This window comes from Cnephaeus nilssonii (genome assembly GCF_951640355.1).
Source record: "Cnephaeus nilssonii genome assembly, chromosome: 8".
Taxonomy (NCBI): Eukaryota; Metazoa; Chordata; class Mammalia; order Chiroptera; family Vespertilionidae; genus Cnephaeus; species Cnephaeus nilssonii.
The window spans coordinates 88,038,686-88,052,876 of record NC_137079.1 but is presented as its reverse complement, the minus strand read 5'-3'; the positions used below and the strand labels follow the sequence as shown (position 1 = coordinate 88,052,876).

Here is a 14,191-nt window from a genome sequence, read left to right as displayed (position 1 = left end):
TAGCTTCTTTATTTCATCTTAAAGATAAAATTATAGATTTTTACAGAAGATATTTTTTAGAAACCCAGGTTCAAAAAGGTAAGTTGCATGTCATTCTGATTGATTACAAGTAATTAAAAGTAAATCTAGAGCTAAAACACAGGCCTCAGGACTCGTTCCTTTCCACCATGCTATTGGTGATGCTTTCTGCTTTTATGATGGGTGCAGACATGGTGTAGTGTAGGACTTGGTTTTTTATTGACTCTTAAATTACAAGTCTTTGGAGAAATATCTTGTAAAATAAAACTTCGAGTAATTTAGCAATGTAGGTAAGCCATCATTATGAAAGTTAGCTTGAGTTTTCTGTAGATTGCAACACCTTGGGGCAGAGTTGCCATGTAACTGATTAATAATTTCAGAATAATTATACTGCTGTCAGGACATTATATAATTTTGAGTGGTAATAAACCTTTGTGTTGTAATTTTAAAGATGGCGAATCATATATTTTGGCTAATTAATTTCCTTCTTCCTTCCTGCTTATTTACTTAAAGTTAAATTCTATCTTATATAATAAAAGCCTAATATGCTAAGTGTCCGGTCAACCAGTCGGCTGTTAACCAATCAAAGTGTAATATGCTAATGATGTGCTAAGGCTGCTCATCCACTCGCTATGACATGCACTGACCATCAGGGGGCAGACAGTCGACTGGTCAACCAGTCGCTATGATGTCTACTGACTACCGGCGGGCAGATGCTCTGACTGGTAGGTTAGCTTGCTGCTGGGGTCTGGCCGATCAGGACTGAGCGAGATGGGCCGGACATGCCCTGGAGCCCTCCCGCAGTCCCTCCCCAGATGGCCAACCCCCCGTGTCTCTCCCTGGCCCGATTTTGCAACAGAGGGGTCCCTCCACCTGGCCTGCACCCTCTCACTATCTGGGACCTCTTGGGAGATGTCGGAGAGCCAGTTTCAGCCTGAACCTACAGGGGGAGCACCGCTCAGCCAGAAGCCGGGCTCACAGCTGGCGAGCACAGCAGCGGTGGTGGGAGCCTCTCCTGCCTCCGCAGCAGTGCTAAGGATGTCCAACTTAGGCCTGGGGAGGGGCCTAAGCCTTCAGTCAGACATCCCCCAAGGGCTCCCGGACTGCGAGAGGGTGCAGGTCGGGCTTGAGGGGACCCCCCCACCCCCCGTGCATGAATTTCATGCACCAGGCCTCTAGTATTACATAAAATACTAACTTTTAAAAAAATATATGTTTTTATTGATTTCAGAGAGAGGAAGGGAAAGGGAGAGAGAGATAGAAACATCAATGATGAGAGAGAATCATTGATCAGCTGCCTCCTGCACACCTACTGAGGATAGAGCCCAAAACCAGGGCATAGGTTCTGACCAGGAATCCAACAGTGATCTCCTGATTCATAGGTTGACACTCAACCACTGAGCCATCTTTAAACTTTGATGTGGTTTATATTCTAGGAAAATATGCTTCTGGATTTTCTTGGAATTTTTCTACTTTATAGATATCTACACTGTTTACTTCTTGTGACGCCTTGTCTGTTTTGTATGAGGCACACAGTCCATGGAGGCGGGCATCTTTTTGTTACTTCTAAAAGCATTTAAAACAATCTTCTTATACAATGAACACTTATAAATGGAGAACAAAGAAAAGAACAACAGTTTAGTAGAAAAAATAGGGACTTCATGTAGAAGGATGGCATGTGGGCCCTTAAGCATATGAGTCTGAGAGGTGAAGAATACACATGCTCACTCTGGACTGCATGGCTCAGGGTCTCACCGTGCCACTTACTAGTTTGAGCAAATTCTTAATATCTCTTTGCCTTGGTGTCCTTGTCTCTAAAGTAAGGATTAAATGAATTAATAAATGAACTATTTAGAACAGTGCTTGGTGCTGAGTGCTCAGGATATCTCATTTGTTATTGTTGGTATAATTGTGATTATTTCTAAAAATGATGCCCTACTTCACTCATCATAAGGGGAATTCAAGTTTAAACAAAACTGAGACATCATGATAATACACTGTGTAGTAGGGTGCGGGTAAACAGTTGCTGCCACACATTGATGGCTATCTTATACTAGAGGCCCAGTGCACAAAATTTGTGCACTGGGCGGGGGGTCCCTCAGCCCAGCCTGCCCCCTCTCACAGTCTGGGATCCCTCAGGGGATGTCCTACTGACGGCTTAGGGGAGTGGGGAGCGGGCCTAAGCCGCAGACTGGCCTTCCTATGTGGAAGGTGACCGGTGGGCCGATCGGGATGGCGTGGGCAGCGAGTGGCTGGCCCTGCCCCCAATTGCGCCACGGCCACTGGTGGCCTCCCTCTGCAGAAGGCAACCCCAGCATGCCTATCTGGGGATGGTGCTGGGGGCCCTGCCCCAAATCGCCCTGCTGCTGCCGCCGCCCGTGGCTTCCCTCTGCGGGAGGCGACCAGGTGGGCGATCAGGGGATGGTGTCAGCACCCATCGCCCCGCTGCCACTGGTTGCCGCCTCCCCACCCCCACTCCATCGCTGTCCCCTCCCTCTGCCTGCTGGCATGCACCTTGGCTGGCCGGGCGATACCTGCTCACCAGCCCCGCCCCCCACTGACCAGTTGTTCCGCCATTCGGTTGACTTGCATATTGCACTTTTATTATGTAGGATTGCTTTACTTGGAGGGAGATTTATATATCAAAATGACCTCTAGAAGGAGTGTTTTTCAAGGTGTGGTCCTGCATTTTAACAGGCAACCCAGATGAGTGTTATGCATTGTATTATTTGAGAGGATCTATTTTGAAGTGTGACACTTCAGTAAAGAGACATTGGCTCATTAAAATTATGCCCCTGGCATGACCACATTCAGTATCTGATTTTTATTGTTAAAAATTGAGCACCCAATATCTCTTTATCAATCTATATAGGCTTATAATGTTTCCACATCTTGAAAGTACCCATACTCACAGGCCATTGAATGACTTTGATAAGAGTTTTTAAGGGATCATGCAGGTAAGCTAATTTAGGTGATAGGAATGTAGTAGATAGATAATATCCTAGATTAGGAGAAAAGATGGCACATTAGCCTTACATGGTGGTGACTGAAGGCAGAAAAACAAATATTGTAGCAAAAAAGAGCACTAAGTCTGTCTTCTGTCCTAATTGTTTGGCTATTGCTGAACTAAGCAAGCTCCCTTCCACTGTTCCTTTTCCTTGATACCTTCTCCCAATTATTGGAATCACCCATTCAACGAAGTTGCCCAAACTGGAAATCCTGGACTAATACCATTTGCTTTGTTTGCTTTCATCCCTGTGTAATCAGCCAAATAGTTCCGTCAGGTTTCCTCATAAATATGTCTCTGATCCACTGCTTCTGTCTAGTCCTAGTTCCCAACATCAGTCTCTCTTTTTCTTGGGCCCCAAAACACTGCAGCTGTCTAAATTGATCCTTCCCACAGCCACCAGAATGGCTCACTTAAAATGAAAGCAACACCAGGATGCTCCCATGCTTGACATTCTTCACTTTTCCTCCTTCTGGGAATAAAATCTAAGCTCCCTGCTATGGTGTATAAGACCCTCAGTGGTCTGTCCTCTGTCTACTTCTCAGGCCCCCGCGGACCCAGGCCTGTCTGCCGCTGCGGGCAGCCGGGACCCGGGCCTGAGTTCCGCAGTGCCGGCCACCGCAGACCCGGGCCTGACTGCTGCCCCAGGCTCCCCTTCCCCCCTGTCTGTGTCCACTCCGGGGCTGCCCAAGCTGGCACGGTGGCACAGCAGCTTGGGCAGCGCCCCCCCCCCCCCCCCCCCCCGGTCTCTGTCTCCATCTTCACTCTGGGCCTCACCGGCGCATGCAGCCTCCTCCTGACCGGTCATAACTGTTATGGCATCCCGGCCTAATTTGCATATTACCTCTTTATATAAATAGATACTGGTACTACTTCAGTAGAGGACCATTTGAAATAGCTATTAAAGGCAAACTGGCTATTGAATTTTGAACTGGCAAGTATATTTTTAGGAGACTATCTTAGGAATCCTACCTAATAAAATGGTAATATGTAAATTACCATCACTCCGCTACGCCCACGATTGGGCCAGAGGGAGGCGCAGGGGGCGGGACTTGGGGTGGCCGGGGTAGCCAATTGGGCCGGCAGGACACTGAGCTCGCGTCGCCAGTGGCGGCGCGAGCTCAGCGTCTGCGCCATGGCTGTGCTGCGGCACAGAAGGGGCCTCTGTGGCAGCGAGCTCACGTCCCGCCGCGGACCATCAAAAGCGGGGGAGCTGGGTGCCTGTCTGCTCCGGCACCAGGCCTTTCAGAAGCCTCCGCCAAGCCGGAGGCTTCTGAAAGGCCTGGTGCACCAGCAGACAGGCACCCAGCTCCACCGCGATCTAAAGCGAAAGTGTGTAGGGGACCCTACACGTGCATGATTCAATCATGCACTGGGCCTCTAGTTTATGTATAAAAAGACATGTATATTCAATACTATGTGCAAACAATAATTGCAGTATTGTTCATGTTAGCAAAGAGTGAAAGTGACCTAAGTGTCTCAGTGGAAACAGGTAAATTGTTATGCTCTATAGCACCATCGAAAAGTAAAGTAACTCTACAGAATGATCTGCAAGATGTGCTGTTAAGTAGGGTGGGAAAGCTTCCACACATACTTACATATAATGCTCATGTAAGTATACACTATCTCTGGAGTGAATTAAAACAGCTACTAACAGTGGTTGCCTTTGAGGAGAGGGTCTAGAAAGGGAGGATAGGGAGATTTACTTTCCTATACCGTTTTGTACAACTTGAAACAAAAAAATTTTAACATGTTTATATATTAGTTTTTACCCTTTCCCAAACCCTTTACCTGTTCCCACCAACATACACACATATGCAAGTGTGTGTGCGCGCGCACACACACACACACACACACACACCCTTGGGTGCACAATTTTCAGAACATTCAAATGTCATCCCAGGAGTCTGGCTGTGCAGTGGCAGGTAATAGTGTTTAAAGTTTATTGACTATGTGGTGTGATACTTGGGGCATAACTGGAACCCGATCCTTGTCATCCAAATTGGTGCTGATGGAGAAAATCCCTCTGGATGGTGGAAGCTGAGGCCTTGGCTGAGCATGCTCAAGCTCTGAGGCTCGCTTTATAGGTGCTGAAGCCAGAAAAGGACCTTGGTCTTGGGCCTGCCTCTCTTGGCTATATTTAGAGGTCTCAAAACAGAGTGAGTAGGAAACTGTGGTTGTGTTTATCAACTGTTTGCTTCTATTTCAGTGTCCAGAGGTGAGAGCCAAAATGGAAATTCACTTGGTATGATAGGTTTTGTGCTCATGCAGCCCCCTGGAATTTGTAGAATTACTTTTTAACCTTATAAGAATTGGAGCCATGACCAGGATCCTTTGTGTAAAACTTCTTAAACAGATCAACTTTAGTGTTAGGGGAATTTATACATCTCTCTATTTTTTATTGGGATTGGGTATTTTTAAGCTAATTGCTACTTGTATAAAGGCTATAGTCATCACCTCTAGCACCAAAATTAGGGCAAATTGTCTTACCTGTGTTCAAATAATGTTTCTCAATGCGAAATGAAATATGGTCTGTATATAATGTAGGAAATGTGGTCATATAAATTAGCACCAGAACATAATGCTTTATTTTATGGTTTTATCCAGTAAATTTTAAGCTAGTGCTTCTTAATATTTTTGCCACTCTAAACCATATGAGGGGTGTCCCATTCCCATTATTAACAGTGGCTCGGTGTGGCAGTGATATTCCACAAGGGGTGGGGTCTTTCAGTGCATTCTGGCAGAGGTAGTGGCAGAGTGAGGAGGTAGAGATAATGATTCTCATTTTAATCACACACACACACACACACACACACACACACACACACCTCCATGACCCTCATCCTCCTGGAGAAAATATACCCCATGAGAAACCCTGGTTTCATCCAGTTTACATGTCTTCCCTCCATTATATGCTGTCAGATAGCATATGAACATGTACTAGTATGTAACAGATTAGCACTGACTTATATAAGTCAACTGGTTCTAGCAAGTTTCCCTCCCATTATAGGAAAAGGCCCAGGTCTGAAGGTGGAGGAAGGGTTACACATGTTGCTGTGGTAAGCGAGCAATCTGTTCAACCAAAGGTCGGGGAACAGTTTATTCTGGAATTAGCTTTTGTTTTCTTTCATTAACAGTGTCTTTTAAAAATTAGTTTAGTGGTTGTTTAACTTTTTTCTTGAAATCCTTTTTGTTTGTTACAGCAGAGATGCCAGCTTATTTATAGGAATTGCTTGAAGCCAGAGTCATGGTGGATGTAGGAAAGTGGCCAATCTTCACTCTGCTCTCATCTCAAGAAATTGCATCTATTCGGAAAGCCTGTGTCTTTGGCACCTCAGCCAATGAAGCACTGTACGTTACTGAAGATGATGAGGTAAGAAAGAATCTCTTAATATCCAGAGTTTAATTTTAGGGCTTATTTTGGGATTGAGCTTTAAAGCATGCAGTTTGAAGATGGAGAAAGGTTGGGGATAAGAGAAGCTGAAATTCAAGAAGACTGTATCTTTGATGTAATTTGCCTTTTCTTTCAGTTTCTTGATTTAATACCACTCCACCCCTACTACTCTTTGAGTTTCATAGTGTGGCCAATATCCTAAACATCAGCAGAGGTTGACTTTTTCTTAACAACTTTTTCAGTATCTTCTCACCCACCGAGCTGTCAAACTAAACTTGAGTGTGTCTCATTTTCAGGGTGAAGAAGGGAGCCTTTGTGTAACTTTAGGCCAAATATCTCAAACAGAACTATTTGTTTTCCAGGTCTTTGTATTTGGACTGAACTATAGTAACTGTCTAGGAACTGGAGATAACCAGAGTACACTTACGCCCAAAAAGCTAGAAGCCTTATGTGGAAAGAAGATTAAAAGCCTTAGTTATGGCAGTGGACCACATGTTCTTCTCAGCACTGAAGGTAAAGAGGGAACAAGCCTAGCTTTTTGGTTTGTGGAAAATCGAGCAGTTAATTTTAAGCTAAAACGAGGTAGGGCTGGATCAAATAATTGCTCATGGTTTGTTTATTACTTTCTGAGTGGTAAAAGTTAAACACTTCAGGCTAACTGGAGCAGCCATCGGATGACTTGCAAATTAAGCAAACTTCTGAGGTTTTAGGCTACTTATGTACAGTTATGGAAGATTAGTTATAGCAACGAAGTGGTCCTTGCAGCCTAATTTTTCAGTGGATTTGTGTTAATAAGGCAACTTTAAGGTTTTACTTGGTACATTTTTTGTAAATAAAGATAAACCTGGTTTTCCTTTCTTTGTGTAATTCCTGAACCTTGAATTCAATAAATCTTAGTTTATTCTCTGGCATTCCTATGGATGCCTTATGGAAAAAATGTGAGATAGAGTCCTCTCCCTTTCTCTCTGCCTCTCCAAGGTCACTAAAGAAGGAGACTATTCATTCGTCTTTGGTCATTGATCTCTACTGTGGGCAAACAGAACTCTCTGAAAATCTGTTATTTATAATTTAAGTTCTTCCTTTTATATTTTAGGCACACTGGCATGCGTTCTCTCTCTCTCGCTCTCTCTCGCTCTCTCGCTCTCTCTTGCTCTTTCTCTTGCTCCCTCTCTCCCTCTCCATCTCTATCAGAGGACCTCAGGTTTTTGTTGGGTGATCCTATTGGGTGGCATTTGGGAGATGGTTTGCTCCCTGCCTTTTTGTCTCCAGACTAGGAGCTTCCTTGGATGTTGACAAAGGTCTTCCTGGTATTGAGCTTTTTAATTGCTTTTAACTTATATCTGAGTCCACTCCAGCTTGTCTGTATCTTTCTCAAGCTGTGAGATCCAGATCTGAGCATGATTGTTTAGTAAGAGTATAATGTGTTGAGCATAATGAGGTGATTGTCTCATTTCCGTGTTATGTAATCTTGCCTTTCTAGCATTACACTGGCTCTTTCAAGCAGTTACAACTTTGCTGACTGGCTCAGCCTGTCATCCATTGTGACCTAATGATTTAATTTTTTCCGAATGCATATCAGTTTTAACTAGTGGTTGATTTTTCATCGTAAATTCCTGAGGCAATTATTTAGAGAAAATATACTAAAACATGTACATTCAAATTTTTGGTTTTTATCAAAGTGGTGACCTTAGGAAATTATAACTCTTCTTTTGAATTATTTTCAGCATCCAGATCATACAGTTTTAACTATATTGAATGTTACAGTTGAGATGTAAATATAAATAAAAAATAAACAGGCCTGGCTGGCGTGGCTCAGTGGTTGAACATTGACCTAGGAGCAAGGAGGTCATGGGTTTGGTTCCCAGTCAGGCCATATTCCTGGGTTGTGGGCTCGATCCCAGTGTGGGGCATGCAGGAGGCAGCCAATCAATGATTCTCTGTCATCATTGATGTTTCTCTCTCTCCCTCTTCCTTCCTCTCTGAAATAAAAAAAAATTAAAAGATAAACAATAAACATATAAATATAAATATAAATATCTGATTTTCTCATGGGCATGTTTTTCATTTTGTTTTTAATTCCGTTTTGATCATTATAATACATTTTACACAATATACGGTAAACATGCTGTTTATTATGTATCTATATAAATATATATATTTGTGTGTACTGTATGTTGACAATCATATAGTTTTAAAAGAATTTAACAAAGACAGTAAAACAATTTAACACTTGAAATCATCAGATAGTTTATGGCTTTTCGTAAAAAGCAGGACCTTTGTCCTATCCCTCTTCACTCTTAGAAACTGCTCTTCAGAAGGAACCACTTTTAACTCTCAGATGTTTCTTTTGATATTTAACTCATATTTTTAAATTATCATGCTTTTACTGCTATTTCCAAACTTCTCATTTTAGATATTATCCTTTGACGTTAATAATGGCAGATAGAATTTAGCTCTCTTTCCCTTCCCTCTCCTCCCTCCACTTATTGTTTCAATATAGTGATATCACCATTTTGGTGAAATCGGTGTTCAGTGTTTACTTAGAACTCTATAAGCATTATTTATACCTGAGCCCACTTCCTTTCTTATACAACTGTTTGTTCTTCTGAGGTTCTTTTATACTTATCATTAACACATGCCCATACTCTTCTACAGAGCAGTGTTGCTTCACAGTACATCTGAGCATATCATCAGGTCATCTCTGGAGCCCTCTGTCCCCCTGCTGCAGACTGGACTGTCACTCTAGACCAGTGGTCAGCAAACTCATTAGTCAACAGAGCCAAATATCAACAGTACAATGATTGAAATTTCTTTTGAGAGCCAAATTTTTTAAACTTAAACTTCTTCTAACACCACTTCTTCAAAATAGACTCGCCCAGGCTGTGGTATTTTGTGGAAGAGCCACACTCAAGGGGCCAAAGAGCCGCATGTGTCTCGCAAGCCGCAGTTTGCCGACCACGGTCCTAGAGCAAGGGAAACGAAAGAGAAAATAAACAAATGGGACTACATCAAAGTAAAAAGCTTCTGCACAGCAAAAGAAATAATAAAATGAAAAGGAAACCCTCTGTATGGGAGAACTTATTTGCCAATGATATATCTGATAAGGGGTTAGTATCCAAAATATATAAGGAACTCATAAAATTTAACAAAAGGAAGGTAAACAATACAATTTAAATATGGGCAAAGGACCTAAATAGACACTTCTCCAAAGTGGACATACAGAAGGCCAAGAGACATATGAAAAAATGCTCAAAGTCACTGATCAGAGAGATGCAAATTAAAATGACAATGAGGTATCACCTCACACCTGCCAGAATGGCTACCATCAACAAATTAACAAATGCCAAATGCTGGCAAGGATATGGAGAAAAGGGAACCCTAGTACACTGCTGGTGGGAATGCAGACTGGTGTAGCCACTGTGGACACAAGCTCCCGGCTGCTCTGAACTCCAGTTCCAGGCGAGACTCTGGGGACCCAGACTCATACGGGGAGAAACTGGACTGTCTGGCAGCGGTCAGAACTCAAGGGCAGCTTTCTCTCAGAGGTGCTTGCAGTGATTACTGAGGGACACTGAGACCCGGGGCCTCTTAGGGCAGGGCTTATGGGAAGCCATTGCTGTTTGCTCCACCCTGAGACTCTGCCCCATCCAAGCTGTGCACAGAGGCTTTTGCATATGAATGGCCTGGTCCTTTGAAATCTAAACTTACCCAACATACTATAGCTGAGTTAGAGAGACCCAGAACATCCAAAAGAAGGCCCAAGACCCCACAGCAGCTTGCATTGCTTCACAGCTGGGCCTCATCTGGGCACCTACAAAACCCAAACAAAGAAGAGGAATCTTCATATCTCTCTGTAGCTCCTGCTGGGTGGCCTCAGGCAGAGGGTAAATTAGCACCTCCTTGGAGAGCCAAGAGTCAGTGTACCCAGTGGTCAGAGTAGGCCCATCCAGTTACAACTCCTCAGATCCATAAGGGACACACTCAGGGAGCAGACTCTGTGAGCACCAAAGCCCCACTGAAGCAAGTCTTGCCTCATAAGGGTGTCTCCAGCACAGAAGTTCTCCCATGGTAGACACAGCTGATCCTCACAGCCAATTGGCCTGGAGGTCAATTCCTCCCAGTGATACCAACAACAATCAAGGCTTAACTACAACAAGACTGTGCACACAGCCCACAAAGGGGTGCACCAAGAGTGTCCACCTCAGGTAACTGGCGAGGCTGAGCCACTGGGCCCTATAGGACACCTAGCACACAAAGCCACTCTATCAACTCAGGGAAGCAGCCAAAATGCAGAGACAAAGAAACAGGTCACAAATGAAAGAAATGGAGGAAATCAGATGACTGGATATAGAGTTCAAAACCACGGTTATAAGGTTTTTCAAGAATTTTCTAGAAAAGGCCGATAAATTTAGTGAGACCCTCAAGGATATGAAAAAGGACCAATCAGAAATTAAGCATACACTGACTGAAATAAAAAATAATATACAGAGATCCAACAGCAGACTAGAGGATCTCAAGAATCAAGACAAAGATTTGAAATACAAAGAAGCAAAAAACACCCAACTGGAAAAGCAAAAAGCATAAAGAATCCAAAAATATGAAGATAGTGTAAGGAGCCTCTGGGACAACTTCAAGCGTACCAACATCCGAATTATGAGGGTGCCAGAAGAAGAGAGAGAGCAAGATACTGAAAACCTATTTGAAGAAATAATGACTGAAAACTTCCCCAACCTAGTGAAAGAAATAGATTTACAAGTCCAGGAAGCGCAGAGAACCCCAAACGAGGAATCCAAAGAGGACCACACCAAGACATGTCTTAATTACAATGACAAGAGCAAAAGACAAAGAATATTAAAAGCAGCAAGAGAAAAACAGTTACCTACAAGGGAGTACCCATATGATTGTCAGCTGATTTATCAACAGAAACTATGCAAGCCAGAAGGGAGTGGCAAGAAATATTCAAAGTGATGAATAGCAAGAACATACAATCAAGATTATTCTACCCAGCAAAGATATCATTCAGAATTGAAGGTCAGATATAGAGCTTCACAGATAAGAAAAAGCTAAAGGAGTTTATCACCGCCAAACCAGTATTATATGAAACTAGAGGCCCGTTGCAGGAAGATTCCTGCAATAGGGCTTCCTGCTGCGGTCTCCGCAGCCCTGCCTGCTTCCCTCCCTTCTCCGTAGCCCCGCCTGCTTCCCTCCCTTCTCCCCCGCCCCATCTGCTTCCCTCCAGTCTCCGCCACCCTGTTGCTTCTCCGCAGCTTCACTCCCTTCTATATCGCTTGGCTTCCTTCTACACTGTCTTCAGTTTTCGCTCTGCACCTGGATATGCAAATTAACTGTCATCTTGGTTGAGTTAATTTGCATATTTGCTCCTGATTGGCTGGTGGGCGTGGCTGGTAGGCGTAGCGGAGGTAAGGTCAATTTGCATGTTTCTCTTTTATTAGGTAGTACTAGCGTTCCCGTTGCAGGAAAAATCCTGCAATAGGGTTTCCTGCTGCACTCTACCCCGCCCCTCCTCCGCTCCTCCCTTGTCCCCCGGCCCGCCTTCTCCGCCAGCCCGCCCCACTCTCCTTCCTTCTCCCCCGGCCCCGCCTCCGCTCCTCCCTTGTCCCCCGGCCCGCCTTCTCCGCCAGCCCACCCCGCTCTCCTTCCTTCTCCCCTGGCCCCGCCTCTGCTCCTTTCTTCTCCTCCCCCCGGCTTGCTTGCTTCTCTGCAGCTTTGCTCCCTTCAGCATCTCTTGGCTTCTTTCTAAGCTGTCTTGGTATGCAAATTAGCCACCATCTTTGTTGGGGTAATTTGCATATTTGTCCTGATTGGTTGGTGGGCGTGGCTTGGCTGGTGGGTGTGGCTTGGGTGTAGCGAAGGTGCGGTCAATTTGCATATTTGTCTATTATTAGGTAGGATGCTGAAAGGTATTCTTTAAGAAGAAGAGGAAGAAGAAAAAGGTAAAGATAAAAATTATGAACAACAAGTACATATCTATCAACAAGGGAATCTAAAAGTCAAGTGAATAAAAAAATCTGATGAACAGAATAAACTGGTGAATATAATAGAATCAGGGGCATAGAAAGGGAGTGGACTGACAATTCTCGGGGAGAAAGGGGTGTGGGGCATGCGGGAAGAGACTAGACAAAAATTGTACACCTATGGATGAGGACAGTGCGGGGGGGGGCGGTAAGGGCAGAGGGTGGGGTGGGAACTGGGTGGAGGGGAGCTATTGGGGGAAAAAAGAGGAACAATTGTAGTAATCTGAACAATAAAGATTTATTAAAAAAAAAAAAAAGAAAGAGGTTCCTGGAATGTTTTTTTGCCTCCCTCTACACTCTCCCTTTCCCACTCCCCACTCTTCCTTCTAGTTTGGTATTTTCACTGGCACATCCTTGGGTAAATTTGCTTGTCTCTTAATCCTCAAGTGGTGATCCTGATGCTTCATCCTTGGTCTGTTAGAGGCAGCATGGCAAGTGGACCCTGGCATCCAATTGTATTGATTGGGTTGCTTTGAAAATTTCCTAGGAATTTGTACTAAAAGCCATCTCATGATGAATTAACTTTGCCTATGCTTCAGAAAGTAAAAAAAGAAGAAAGATGTATGTATGCTATTTTAAAGAGTAAAATAATAATTAAACAAGAAAGTAATTGCCAAGGGCAAATCTGAAGAGGACTTATAGTAGCACTGTCAGCATCTGGGGAATAAGACCTTAATCCTGAGGGACACCTGGATGACACAGCACAGCGTTCACTAGGTCTCTGTCATGTACTGCCAGTCCTTCAGGATTCTGGTGGGCCTCTTTTCCTAGGGAAAATACATAAAAAGATCTTTACTGACATATATTATAGCCTCTGCACTGCAGCTAGTCTCTTGGCCACAACTGATTCTCATCGCCTTTTTCCTCTAGAACCTCTTCTAGATTTTCTTTACACTTGGCTAGCACCTGGCTTGGGTGGCTCACCTGATTGTGAGACCCAGACTCTCATCTCTAAGGAGTACTAGCCCCTGACCATGCTGTATTCTGGCCATGGCTGCTGCACATTTCTGTTTACAGTCACTATGGGGCAGGTGTACACCAAAGGACTGCCATGTGTCACCTGGGTGCCAAGCCAGCTTGTCAATGCTGTCTCAGCAGACAGCCTTTGGATGCTGCAGTGTATGATAGGACCAGTGAGCCGTGCTGCACCTCTTTTCTATGAAGTGAGTCCCTTGGTCTGATCAGATGTTTTGTGGGATCCTATGTCAGTGGATTACTCTATAAGCCCTCATATAGTGGGGGTGCTGGCTGGGGCCCTATGTGCAGGAAACCCATATCTGGGTTAGATGTTGATTCCTGTCAATGTGAATGGCTGCTCTTTCCAAGATGGAATGGGTCCATTTGGAGTAATCTTGCTACCAAATAGCTAGTTGGTCTCCTGCAGGGTGGTGCTGTATCAGGAGCTCTGCAGTGGTTCTGTTACTGGCGTAGTGGGCATTCAGCAATGGTAGTGGGTAGGTCGGTCTTGGTTAGTGGAGTCTGGTCTTCTGTTATTTGCATTTTTCACCTTGTGAGTGAGGTTGGGCACCTTTTCATACATTTAAGATCTATTTACATTTCTTTCATTGTGAAACATCAATGAAGTATATATATATATATTTACACACACACACACACACACACACACTATAGTATATTATATATGTATAAAAAAAGTACACTTCTTAACTCATATATTGTCCTTGGATATTGTTGTTGCCAGACAGATTGTCCTTAAAAAGTCAGGACATTTTTATT

At 43.9% G+C, this 14,191-nt stretch overlaps 2 protein-coding genes across 4 annotated transcripts in view; both read left to right on the top strand.

The window, feature by feature from the left end:
* Positions 1 to 10,813, top strand: part of SPRYD7 (SPRY domain containing 7) — a 354,235-nt gene extending 343,422 nt beyond the window's left edge. Inside the window, exon 6 of the transcript XR_013813876.1 lies at positions 10,492 to 10,813. The gene's annotated coding sequence lies outside the window, so the exon portion shown is untranslated. The remainder of the gene's footprint in view (positions 1 to 10,491) is intronic.
* The window catches only part of RCBTB1 (RCC1 and BTB domain containing protein 1), a 71,114-nt gene that overhangs the window by 19,177 nt on the left and 37,746 nt on the right, over positions 1 to 14,191 (top strand). For 2 of the 3 annotated variants that reach the window (XM_079779120.1, XM_079779118.1), the window contains exons 2-3: positions 6,229 to 6,398; positions 6,782 to 6,932. In XM_079779120.1, coding sequence (XP_079635246.1) covers positions 6,273 to 6,398; positions 6,782 to 6,932 — 277 coding nt within the window. In that variant the 5' untranslated portion in view covers positions 6,229 to 6,272. The remainder of the gene's footprint in view (positions 1 to 6,228; positions 6,399 to 6,781; positions 6,933 to 14,191) is intronic. The other variant, XM_079779119.1, reaches the window with a different exon arrangement.